Source organism: Quercus suber, unplaced genomic scaffold (genome assembly GCF_002906115.3).
Source record: "Quercus suber isolate HL8 unplaced genomic scaffold, Cork oak 2.0 scaffold_374, whole genome shotgun sequence".
NCBI lineage: Eukaryota > Viridiplantae > Streptophyta > Magnoliopsida > Fagales > Fagaceae > Quercus > Quercus suber.
In genome coordinates this window covers 702399-715062 of record NW_027069826.1, presented here as the reverse complement: position 1 = coordinate 715062, position 12664 = coordinate 702399, and the positions used below count along the sequence as shown (strand labels likewise).

General features: G+C 33.5%; 1 protein-coding gene across 1 annotated transcript; it reads right to left on the bottom strand.

Moving 5' to 3' along the window:
• Positions 1-2865: 2865 nt before the first annotated feature.
• On the bottom strand, positions 2866-7281 carry LOC112025684 (stearoyl-[acyl-carrier-protein] 9-desaturase, chloroplastic). Its single transcript, XM_024058367.2, has 3 exons — positions 7030-7281; positions 4279-4783; positions 2866-3782 (listed from the first exon to the last, which is right to left on the bottom strand). Exons 1-3 carry the CDS (start codon positions 7152-7154, stop codon positions 3222-3224), a joined length of 1191 nt encoding a protein of 396 aa, XP_023914135.1. The 5' UTR covers positions 7155-7281; the 3' UTR covers positions 2866-3221.
• Between the last annotated feature and the right edge of the window lie 5383 nt (positions 7282-12664).

The following is a 12664-nucleotide window of genomic DNA, read 5'->3' as shown; positions in this document are numbered from 1 at the left end:
AAGCAAGAAATCAAATTTTAAATACCAAGATTGGACAAATCTCAGATGCTACAAGTCGTGGTGGGAGGGACTTCAATGCTACAAGTCGTTGTGGGATTGTCAAATTTTAAATACCAAGATTAGAAAATGTAGGAAAGTAAAATGTACATTCAGAAATTAATTTCAAAAAATTAATTACAAGATGTAGTGAGATGTTACAGATTGTTATTGGTGGGATAAAAAATTAATTTTAGAGATAGGTTTAAATTAGAACCAATAATAACAACTAATCACTTTTGATTTGTTGTGAAAATATTATAGATGTAACACTTCTCAAAATGAAGTGTTCAAAAAGCCAATAAATCAACCTAATAGACTAAATGATAACATTTAAAATCAAAAAAAGTCAATCAAAGAAAACAAACTTAGAGCAATCCTGTCAAAATTAAAATGTAATAAAAGAAATAAATTTCACTTCAAAAGAAGGCACCACCACATATATCTTTAACTATCTCTTGTAACTTTTCTTCAGGACCCAACACTTCTTTCATTCTCTTTCATCACCTTGTAGCCTTTAATTTTCTATAATTAATGCCCAAATCTTACATTTCAAAGTTTGTATTTTTTGCAAGTATTTCAAATTCATTTATGTGGTCTAAATTATATTTTATGCTTTTATATTTTTTTTTATTATCGAAAAATATATGGATTGGTTTGGTTTCTCTGGTTTGTGAAAAATCCCAAATTCGAAACCAAATCCATAAATTTTAAACATTTTTAAAAACCAAACCAACCCAAAGAAACACGCTTGCTTGGGCTAGATTGGTCGAGTTGGTGGGATAATGGTTTTGTGGTGGGAATGACTTCAATGCTACAAGTAGTGGTTCATGTTTTTGGCAACAATGCTACTAAAATTCGTTCCTCTTATGAGTGAGACCCTATAGACTTTCGTGTCTACCGACAAATGGAACCAATAAAAAGCAGCTCATTAAACTTATAAATTCCGACAACGATTTCTACCTTCCCCAAAATTTGCACCAACTTTTAAAGAGAGTGTAGAGAGTCAAACTAATAATATTTGGGTGGCTATTAAATCTAGAATTTCTACCTTCTCCAAAATATACACCAACTTGAACAGGCTATACAGAGAAAAGTCAAGTTATAATAAATGAATTGATATAAACAATGAAAAATGTTAATGAATGTTTTAAGGGTATTGATTTAGAAACTATTTGTAGAAACATGTTATAGGAAAATGATAAAGAAATTAATTTTTTTAACAGTTTTTTATATTTCTCATAAATATTATGTTAAAACTTTTTTAAAGATACCTGTTAACATGATCCATAAACTATAATATTGAATTGAATCTAATTAGTTTTACTTTCTCCAAAATATGCACCAAATTGAAGAGAGAGAGAGAGAGAGAGAGAGAGAGAGAGAGAGTATGGTGGAGTCAAGGCTATAATGAATAAATGATGTTGAGTATCAAATATTTGGATTTTGGCCTATTAAATAAGCAGCCTATATAGACTTTACCATCAAACTAGCTAGCACCAAAACTTGGGGTCACCTTTGATCATATTATAACTAAGTACACCTACTAGACTCTTGAATGGCTGGATTGGTCCATAGTTGTCTTGTCTTAATGAATTTTGGAATTGCAAACCGGCCCAGCATTTGAATATTAGGTTAACACAACTCATTATTTCATTAATGAAAAACTAAAAATGTACTGTTTATTAAATGTTATAGTTATACTTTAAGGTGGCTAATTAAATTCAATAATATCAATGCAATGTAAATGACATTGTCTTTATGTAAGACAAATTATCACTCGTTAATCAATACAACCATATGATTGAATTTAATTAAGGATGTTTATATGCTTATACCATTTCAAATGGATGAAAACTAGCTTACATTAACGCGCATCTAATCAAATGGACGTTTTAAAACATCCAGCTCAGCTGTTCCCGAGCATAGTCATAATTTTGTAACCAAACAACCCGATATTGACATCTTTGGTCCCAAGCCTAGTCATACTTAAGAAACTGTACATCTGTACTTAATTTTCTGTCATTTTCTTACCGCAAGAAGCTGAAAACTGACCTAACATTTCGTTATTGGGGAAACACTAATTGCCATTTATTTTATTCCAATAACTAGTAATTAAAAAATGACCCAGCATTTTATCGGTTGACAATTTTGGTTTTTTTGGTTGTTCCTTGTCTTGTAAGTCATTATCAAATCCTCTAAAGCATGGTTTGGTCTGACTTTTTTTTTTTTTTTTAACGAAAGATTATAATAATTAAAATGAAGAACCATTCGTGTTTGATTCTATACATTATTTATGTTGCAGATACCAGTTTTGAGTCCATCATAATGTTTAAAGCAGACTTGCATGATCAAGATGTCATTTCACTAGAGGATCATGATAAAATTATTGCGGTACAAATTTTTGCAAAATGAAATTACATTTCATTTTTTGCATTTTTTTCCCCCTCTAATTCATATTAAATTAAATCCTATTCATGTCAGAATTATGTCTATAATAACATATAATTTTATTCGATTTAAATGTCACAGTACTATGGCAATTACTGAGGTTATCCATTCAGGTTGTTCTTAAATACAATGGCAGTTTCAATAAATATTCAATACCATATTTCAAATTCTCAATACAATAAAGATTTTTTTTTGGGGGTGCAAAATAAAAAAAAGATTGTTTAATCTGACTTGTTACATAGTACCAGATATTTTTAATGGCCCTATGGCCTTTTTTTATTTCATAAAGATTGTTCTTCACAGAAAGGCTAATGAATTAAACTGAGCATATATCATACGAATGTCAGTCATAATGAGGCAAAAAAATAGGACATCAACTTGAAGCAGTACTTGAAATTGCCATCATCATCAAAATTGCCATGAAGATTGTTTTCTTACACTCAGAACAAACTAAAAACTATGGAGGAACATAGACTCATACAAGACATAACACTGAAAAGAACACAACATCAAAACTACAGCTGTCCCTCTCTGCATATATCTAATGACACCACACAAGAAACAACTGTATCTACAGCCAGAGTCACTCCCCCAACAAATTCTCTCCACACTAAGAGGGAAGAATATAATAGGGAAACAAAATGCAACTTGAAAACTTCGACATCTATTTATGATTTAGTGAGAAGGAATTTGCTAGAGAGTAAACTTTTTTTTTTTATTCCATAATGATGCATTTAGAGCTTCACTTCTCTATCAAAAAGCCAACTGAATGGAACAGTGGGTGCCTCCTTGGCCCTTCCTTGAGCTCTTTCCTCTAGCCTTCTGATTCTTGGAGGTAACCTACAAACATAATCCTGTGCTTTCCGCCCCTCAGCTGAAAGTCCAGTCATTTTCTCCACATTCCATCTGCCCACCAAAAACTCCAATATATCGGCATAGTCCCTGGCAGTGTAGACACCCAGCCGTTGTGCAACAGCAGAGAAGTGCTCAAAAAGGTTATCATCACGGCCATCATACATCAAGTGGGCTGGCATGGAGATTTTCTTCCTCATCATGTCAGCAAATGCCATGACAGTTCCATCAGGATCAATCTCAAATAGCTTTTCCACTATCTTGGTGTAGGCAGTTTCATGGCGCTTCTCGTCTGCGGCAATTGTGCCGCATATTTGTGCTAATTTTGAGTCTCCATGTTCCTTGGCATGCCTGGCTGTGTTCCCATGGGAGATAAAGGTTGCCCTTTCTTGGAATGAAGTATAGATGAAACCAAGGTAGGGACTATTTTCAGTTCGGGGATCCTATCAAAAAAGATATAGAGAAAATTAGAGTTAAGGATCAAAGGAATTGTCATGGACTTAAGAAAAGAGTTAAAGAGAAAAGAAATCTATTAAGACAACTAGATCGATTACTAATTTTTTTGGTGACATCCAATCACAAAAGCAAACATTTTGGAGACAATAATTTGACCTGTACAGAGGATTTGTATTTTGGTTCAAAAACATGATGTTAACAGGCAAATAATGGAACCAATGCATGAAAAAAAAAATGCAATTAATAACAGTCAACCCTCCAGCAGTTGGAGTACCAAACCAGTAACAGACATGAAGTGATCGATTGTATTTAGCTTTCCAAATGTGCATATTTGTTTGTGTATGAAGCCTTAATCAAATAGTACACAAGTAAATGTGAAAATGATTTCAGCAAATCTACATGTGGATTATGTGTGGGGTGCATGCATGCACGTGCAAAGAAGATTTGAGAAATGACTCATTAATTATGTGGCAAGGATCTCACCATTCCTGACCCAATCAAATACTGAATTGTCTTCTCAATTTGTCGCATGTCTACTCGTCCAGTCAGGTAGAGATACTTATTGAGTAGGTCCCCATGCCTGTTCTCCTCAGCAGTCCATGCCCTAGTCCAAATTCCCCAGGAAGTAGGGCTGGCACCTGTTTCATCCCGAACTCCATCTAAGGTATTAAGCATAGTTTGATAAGTGGGAAGAGCTTCTTCTGTAATCATATCTCCAACTAAAGCAACAAAGTAATCATCTGGAATTTCCTTTGCCCTCTCCCGTAGTTCCTTAACTTGATCATGAAATCCATCAGAGGCAGGATCTGGTAGAAAATCCTGTGGTTGCCAACACTTCTCAACTGGCTTCAGGTGAACCAAAATGTTCTGTTCAGCCCAATTCTCCATAGATTTAAAGATTTCAATCTTTTGTGGTGGCATGGAGTGGGTGACTTGAACATGCACCTCCCGAGGAGGCATAAAAGGCTTCTTGGGATTCTCAACCTCCCTGCAATAAATGAAGAATGCGGCGTTAGATTGTCCTAGCACCTACTTAGAAGAAAAAAAAAATCAGGTTCTGCCTATCATATGGCAACAGCTCACAATGCCCGAAAGAAGCACATGTGCAACTAATTATATGCAACTTATTTAAAGGAGAAGATCATTAAGGAGATCAAGTCTATGGCTACCTCTCCAACATCCCCAACCCTCCTTTCTCCCCACCATATGAAAACAGTACAAGAACTAAGGAGGATGTGTCCTCAGATTTTGTTAATCATATGAGGTTAAGTTTTCTAATGGGTGTAAAAGCCCATAGATTCAGAGACTAAAGCACACTACAAGATCTTAAAGAATAATGAATGAAAATTCACAATATCATATTAAACCACCAACCAATTGGAAAGCGATCACGTAGGAAACATTTTAAGCCACAAGTAATAGTACTATGTCATAAAATAGATAAATATTATTAACACCCACAAAGAAAAACCAATAGGTGAAATGAAAAATAATGAATTTTAAGTCCAAGAACCATTTAAAAGTGACAACATTGTCTCAACACATACATACATGATGAAAATATCATCCTTCATTATAAATAATGTGACCTACAGGCTACAGCTGCAACCTATAATGGAAGTCAAGAGGGCTGTGAGTGCAGGGACAAAGAACCAGAGCACAAAGTATAGGATCACCAATTCAAATAAGCAAATCCAAAGAAAATTTAGAAAATATAAATAAGATTAAACCAAAAGGCATGTAAGTTTCAGGGTTCATATTGAAAATCCCAAAGAGAAATTTTGGGCAGGGCTAACAGACCATGGGCTAAAGCAATACAAGCCCACAGTAAATTTTTTTTTTTTTTTGGTGAGAAAGGTAGAATGTTTCAGTAAAGCAGGCCATGCAAAATCAATACATCAGGTCATTTTGGGTAGCCACATAAAAGTTTAACTTAGTAGAACTACCAGGGATAGAGAAAAAAAAGAGCCATTAAAACCAGACAGTGGACAAGTACAGACATGCATCAATAAAGCTTCCCACACGTAGACAAAGCCAGTAACACTGCCAAAAACATGAGAAAACAACAGGTGGACAATCATGCATCCATCAAATAAAACCAATACATGTTGAAAAAAAAATCCCAAATTCTCAGAATATACTCTTCCAAAACTAAAACCACTAATCAGGGGAAGACTTCAATTTTAGGTATATAATTTGTTTTTTTGTAAACTGTAAGTTTCTAACACATTCCACCAAAAAGAAATTAGATATAAAAAACTGACACATTCATTAACACAGATTAACTAAAAATTCAATAAATCAACCAAAACCATTACTGCCAACATAATCAAACCAAAATATTTTGGGGGAAAAACTTAAAAAAAAAAAATGTTTGATAACGTGTATCGCGAATTTGTGGGGCTTCAAGAAAGTACAACAATATAGTGACTAACAAAAAAAAGAAGAAGCATTTTTTGCAACAAAATTCATTTCTCCTAACCAAGCAGATTAACAAACAGGATAATCCACCATTAGAATGTTATCAATGTTGCCAGATAACCTTTTTTTAGCCCGAAAAATAATTATCAAGTACATTAGAAGAAAAGGCAGATACAACAGAAACCACCAAGAAATAACTAAATACAAGAACCATTCCTTCCACAAATAAAGAAATATTTCAAATTGCATACATTTCATAATTGAATCATCTAATTGAATTAGACCCATCAAGAAGATCTAAAACTCTGCATTTGAAGCTACAAAACCTCTCAATTAGCTCACTATAAATATGAAGTTATAATTTTTTTTTGGGGGGGGGGGGGGGGGTTCGTAAAGCATCTCAAATAATTCAATCTAGAATGAATAAAGAAAGAGAAAGACCAATACAAAGAAACAACATTCATAAAATTAAAACAAATGGGACATTAATCAAATATGTACCTCCACCTCGGTAATAACGAAAACTTACTGTCAGAAGATGAAAGCAATATTATCGAATGTGCATTAGCTAAATAACAACATAGCAAAGCAGCATAGGAATATCAGACAAAGATATAGAAACCCTTTGAAGATAAAAAAAGAAAACCCATTTGACACAATTCAAAGATCAATCATTTGCACACTCAAAACCCAAAAATAAGATGTAAAAACAAAAACCCAGGTCCAAAAACAGCCCCAAAACAAGAAACAACACAAAGATCCACTGATTATTCAAGAAAAGAAAAATGAATGGCTCTGGAAAAAGAGACTCACTTAGAGGCAGAGCTGAGGGTGGAAGCCATGAAGAACCTGGGAGATCTGAGAGTGGACTTTTGCTGGAGAGCAAAAGATGGCAGCTTTGGAGGTTGAGGGGTGAAAAGACTGAGTTTGAGAGCCATTGTTCTTTTGGGGTTCTCTCTCAGCACTCTGTTTTTCCTTTTCAGCCTTTTGTTTCAGCTTTCAGCTGTTTTTCCTCCACAAAAAGAGAGAGGATCGTTTGTTGTGTGAGGAATTTATAAGCGAGAAACGAAAAGAAAGAGCCATTTATAGCTGGCCATAGCTATACGTGTCATTATCTTAGTAAAATACTAAAATGCCACTGCTATTTTTTTTTTAATTAAAATTAGAATAACTCTTTTTTTTTTCTTTTTCTTTTTCTTTCTTTTTTATTTATAAAAAAAATAAAATAAGAAAGCGGTGGTATTTCAGTTTTGGAGTTTGGTAGGAATATTCCACCGTCTATTTATGAAATACTTCAAAAATCTTATGTATGGAAAATATAATGAATTAATTTAACACTCATTTTGATATTAATATATNTATTTAATTTTTTTATACTAAACTAACACAAAAAAAAGTTAAAAATTATCCTTTTTTTTTAATATAAGATAGAAATTCTACTTTAATATAATCTAAGTGTATATGTATGTAAAGTTCTTTTTTAGAAACTTGAACCCTGATCTATGCCTCTCATACCCCACAATTATTTATATTTATGAAGTAACTATCACATCAAAAATATGCATAGGTACTAAAAATTATCTTTATATAAAGGTTTTTTTTATCAAAATAAATGATAGAACAAATCTGCGCCAATAGTATAGCAAATTGAACTTAGAATATTTAGAATTTACGTCTCGTACCAATGAATTTTCCCTTGAAAATAACGAAGTAACCATACGAGGTTCATTTTCTCAATTTATGGCTTTTTCTAAATTTCGGTGGGTTTTGGCACGCTAGTATGAGCATCTGCTACTGCTAGTGTCGCATTTCTCTCAATTTATGGCTTCTTTATATTTCGGTGGGTTTTGGCATGGTATTAGTAACAGTATCTAGTATCTACCTACTATATAGTACTACTGTCGCTTCCTATGTATTAAATCGTGGACAATGGACTCTTTTTTTTTTTTTTTTTTGCTAGAATGGGCAATGGACTCATAGTCCTAGACTCCTCCACCTCGTACATTTTTGATGTACCAAACTTCCAATATCCACTGGGGACCGCAGAGACTTTTACATGTATAAAATATATAGAGAGCGATGTGACTTAGATTGAATACATCAATGCACTAGACTAATGCCCAATCCTATATAAATATGCTAAAATTGAACTTAGATCCAATTATTTGCCAAAAAAAAAAAACAACTCAAACCTAAGAATATTGGTCCCGTAAGAAAAATAAAACAACTCAAACCTGACTCGTTGAAAGGCCAAGTAAGGTTAGACGAGATGATCTGATTCTAAAAATAGAGATAAAATTTTTTTTTGCTTCTTTTTTTTAGTGGACAAAGATTTCCTTCAAACTGATTTAGAAAAATCTTCTCAAACTTATTACGTGGTGACTTATAAAATGATCAACGTGTATTATTTAAACAAGTCATATGACCTATTAAAGTGTTTGTGGATGGTTTTATCATTTGTCACGTAGTGGGTTGGAGGAATATTAGTATATTACTCTAAAACCGATTTGGAGATAAAGTTTTTATTTATTTATTTATTTGAAGGTAATATGCAAAGTTGAATGTTTTCTTTTGGTGGAAAAAAAAAATTACATTCAATTTTCTAAGCACTTGCTAGTTAGTAGCACACAATCTCCCCAGCATTCCTAAAACTCTAGTTGCTTCTCAATCAAATTTTATATTAGAGGTACAATTCTTACTAAATATTGATATTAATTCACTTTTATTTTAATATTTTGTTATTTGCTCTATTATTTGTATTAGTAGAAAGACAAAAACATAATAATAATAATAATAATAATAATAATAATAATAACCGTTCCAAATTGTTGGTCCGATCCTATATTCTATTTTGGGATGTCCCAAAATTTTGTTCCGTTTCTAAAATTAATAGTTAATAATTTACTGAGTTTTATATTATGCCTCTACCGAAGATAAGTACTTTAAACGATAAAATTTTTTGAGAACTTTGTTAAGGGTAATTTTGTAAACTTCTATTTATTTTTAATTAAGAGACAAGACAATAAATGATATTCATTTTAAAATGTGAGGTTTTTTTAGCATGACCAATAATTTGGGACAAAAGAGTATATATAATAAGTACTCTGTAATAATTAGGATAGAGAGCTAATTTTAATATGGATATCTTAAAATCTTAGTTAGATTTTATCACATCATTGGTATTTAAACTAATCCATTTAATTTATCCATAATATGATATAAAATATAATCCAAGGTGAATATACTTTATTAATTTTAGAGGATATTAGAGTTTCAGTTCTTATAACCCCAGGCTACTACTACAAATGTTAGGCCCTTTTGTAATGATACTCTTGGTTATGTAATGTATTACAAGCCTGTTTAAAAAACTCTATATATTATTTTTGGGTTTATGTGTTCTAATAAGTATTACTGTTTCTTCAAAAAAAAAAAAAACTTTAGAGGGTATTAGTTGGTAATAACATGAAATCAATGTCTTCAATATATATATATATATATATATTAAAATTTGACTTTTTGGTGCCCATTTTCCACAATTTTCAAAAAAAAAAAAAAATGGTTTAGTTCAAATTGATTTTCCCAAAAGCATAAATCAAGGGGTAAAATGGTTGAATTAAAAAAATCTCTTCAAATATATCTCACTTCCTACCCCAATTTTATTCATAGCTAAAATTACCCAAACTTTTAAAACACGTTCCCATCCCGATGGTTACTTATTTTGAACCAAAATATTATCATACAATAGAATTTACAAAGGAAAAAAAATAAAAATAAAAATAAAAATAAAATAAAAAGAAGAAGAAGAAGAAGAAAAGAGAAGAACTCCTTAAGCATGTGCATTAAATGTAGTATACAAAAGGTCAAAATGTAAAATTAACCTTCTAAGTTTCACCTTTTGTCATTTTCAAGTATAGTTAATTCAGTCATCCGTTATTTTTCTATTAAGTGCGGTTCTGGCCAATACAAATTTGGGTAAGTTATGAAAACCCAATATTTTTGCTCTTTAGTTTGAGTTGTGTTATTTTGGCAGATTTTATAAAATAAAAAAGAAAAAAGAAAAAAAAAAGGGTTAACAAGATGATGTGTTACTTAATTGCCAAAACTAACCAGAAGTGGGGTTTTGCTAACGAAACCAAACTTCAGGGTGTAAATTTAATTTTCTCAAAGTGTAAAATTCAATAATGCTAAATTTTAAGAGTGTATTTTGCAATTTACCTTTTTTTTTTATTTAATATGGGTAAAGGGGTAAAGAAGACTTAATTAAAATATATGTATAAATATATTATACTATATTAGTTAAAAGAGATGTATACGCTAGAGCCTGGAGCAACCTTGCAAATCTTTGAACTTTAGTAATTTATTTATTTATTTATATACAACCTTTTAAATCTCAGTTTTTTAAGGAATTATTTTATTTTATTTTCAACTTTCAACAAATAAAATTTTCAATAAAAAACTAACCTGAAGGCACATCATTCATTTTGGTTTTCACAATGGGACCCATCAACGGTGAGAATGGAGAGCATATACCCCGATGAAGGGATATATTTTCCTCCCCTTTCTTTACTCTCATTTTTTTATTTTTTATTTTTATTTTATGAACAATACTCTCGTTTTTTATGAGGTCACTGTATCAAATCAATCATTATCTGCCTTATATGTATACTGTGGGAGCCTAAGGACCGAGGATGAAGTTGAAGGTTGTCACATTGGTGTGGGAATGCTGCAAGCCAGGCCCAAGGAAGAAAGCCCAAGAAGGAAGAAATGAATCAGGACTCTTAGTATTCTAAAGGGGAGCTGAGTTAAAGAGAGTGGAAGTAGTGGACAGTAGGGAAGCTTCTAGTCTGGTGTAGCCTATTGCATTTGCATTAAATGGTAGACAATAGTTTTATCAGCCGCATTGATGAGGAAGTGACCTAAACAGTATAAACCACAGCTAAGCAGATTCCTTCCACCATCTTTTTCAGATGTTAAAAGCAACAAGTGTCATAAAGGGAAAGAGGTTAGGGGAAAATGGATGGTAGAGATATGATAACGGGTAGAGGTATATAAGGAAGAGAAGGAGTGCTAGAAATAGGGATCGAGACAGAGGCATTAAAAAAGAGATAAGCACAAAAGAGAGAGAAAAAAGAGATTGAATAGTGTAACTGTCTATAAAAACTAATCCTCCTCGGGCGAATTGTTGGAGGGATAGATTCCCCCTTTGTGTTATAAAATTGGCATTTTCTTCTCTATTTCTATCCCCGGGTAGAGTCCCCTCTTGTTGTTCATTTTCCTCTCTTACAAATTCTATTGATTTGGGCCAAGGTTGAATCGTGCCACTCACTGTTCTAAGTGGGCTTAGGCCGCTAGATTTTTTTGTCCTTACAATTGGCGCTGTCTGTGAGAAGAACAAGTGGTGGTGGATTCGTCCTGAGTATTGATGGCTATCGAAGACCAAGATATGGAGGAGTCAGTTGGCTCCCTGAGGGAGAACCAGTATGTTAACCTGGAGTGTAGGAGAGATAGGCAACATACCCAAGTGTTGTGGTGGAGTCTTATCACACTGAACGTACTAAGCGGAGTCATTCCAAGTCCAGGAGCTATGCATCTCATGATCTGGAGACGCGAAAGTTGCAGCAAGAAATAGATGGCCTGCGCAGCAAGTTGAGACGTAGGGAACGTAAAAGGAGAAGCCCCTTACCCCTACCAAGGGATGGCTTTAGAGGAAGTAGGGACAATTCTTACCGCCGCCGATTAGGAACTCCATCTAGTGAGTCCTATTCGACTTTTTCACACGAGGATAAGTGGGAGAATAGCAGTCGTGACTGTAAGAAAAGGGCTTCCCACCATGGCCTGGGGAATGATGCAATAGTAAGGCCCTGCAGCAGATCTTTAAATCACCCTTCGTTAAAAGGATTAATAGGGTCGAGCTCCCTTATTGGCTTCCTTAGTCGACATTTGCTATTTACAATGGGAGGACTAATCTCGTGTAGTATGTCAGCCACTTTAATCAAAAGATGGCAATTCATGCCAACAATGAGGCCTTAATGTGCAAAGTGTTCCCTTCCAATATTGGGCCTGTGGCTATGCATTGGCTTAATGCCCTAGGGGAAGGGTTAGTAGGGTTTTTCGAGGAGCTGACAAGGGCGTTTGGGGCTAAATTTATAACCTACAGTAGGGTCCCTAAACCACTAGACTCGCTGCTGTCTATGTCAATGAGGGAGGCAGAAACCCTCAAGACTTACTCGGACAAATATTGGGAAACATATAATAGTTGATGGAAGCTTTAAGGATGTGACCATGAGGACTTTAAGGTTGGGCACCCCGCCGAGCACAAGTTAAGAAAGTTGTTGACGATGAAATCCGCTTCGAACATGCGCCAAGTCATGGATCGTATAGATAAGTACAAGCGAGTGGAAGAGGACCAGGTGCAAGGAAAAAGGAAGGTTAAAATGTNCAAAAAAAA

What these genes read in the sequence shown, in the direction of transcription:
- LOC112025684 (XM_024058367.2), bottom strand. Translation starts at nt 7,154, where the DNA reads ATGGCTCTCAAACTCAGTCTTTTCACCCCTCAACCTCCAAAGCTGCCA. An exon ending in ACCCTCAGCTCTGCCTCTAA is followed by an intron (nt 4,784 to 7,029) that starts GTGAGTCTCTTT and finishes CATTTATTGCAG; the next exon opens with GGAGGTTGAGAATCCCAAGA. An exon ending in ATTTGATTGGGTCAGGAATG is followed by an intron (nt 3,783 to 4,278) that starts GTGAGATCCTTG and finishes CTTTTTTGATAG; the next exon opens with GATCCCCGAACTGAAAATAG.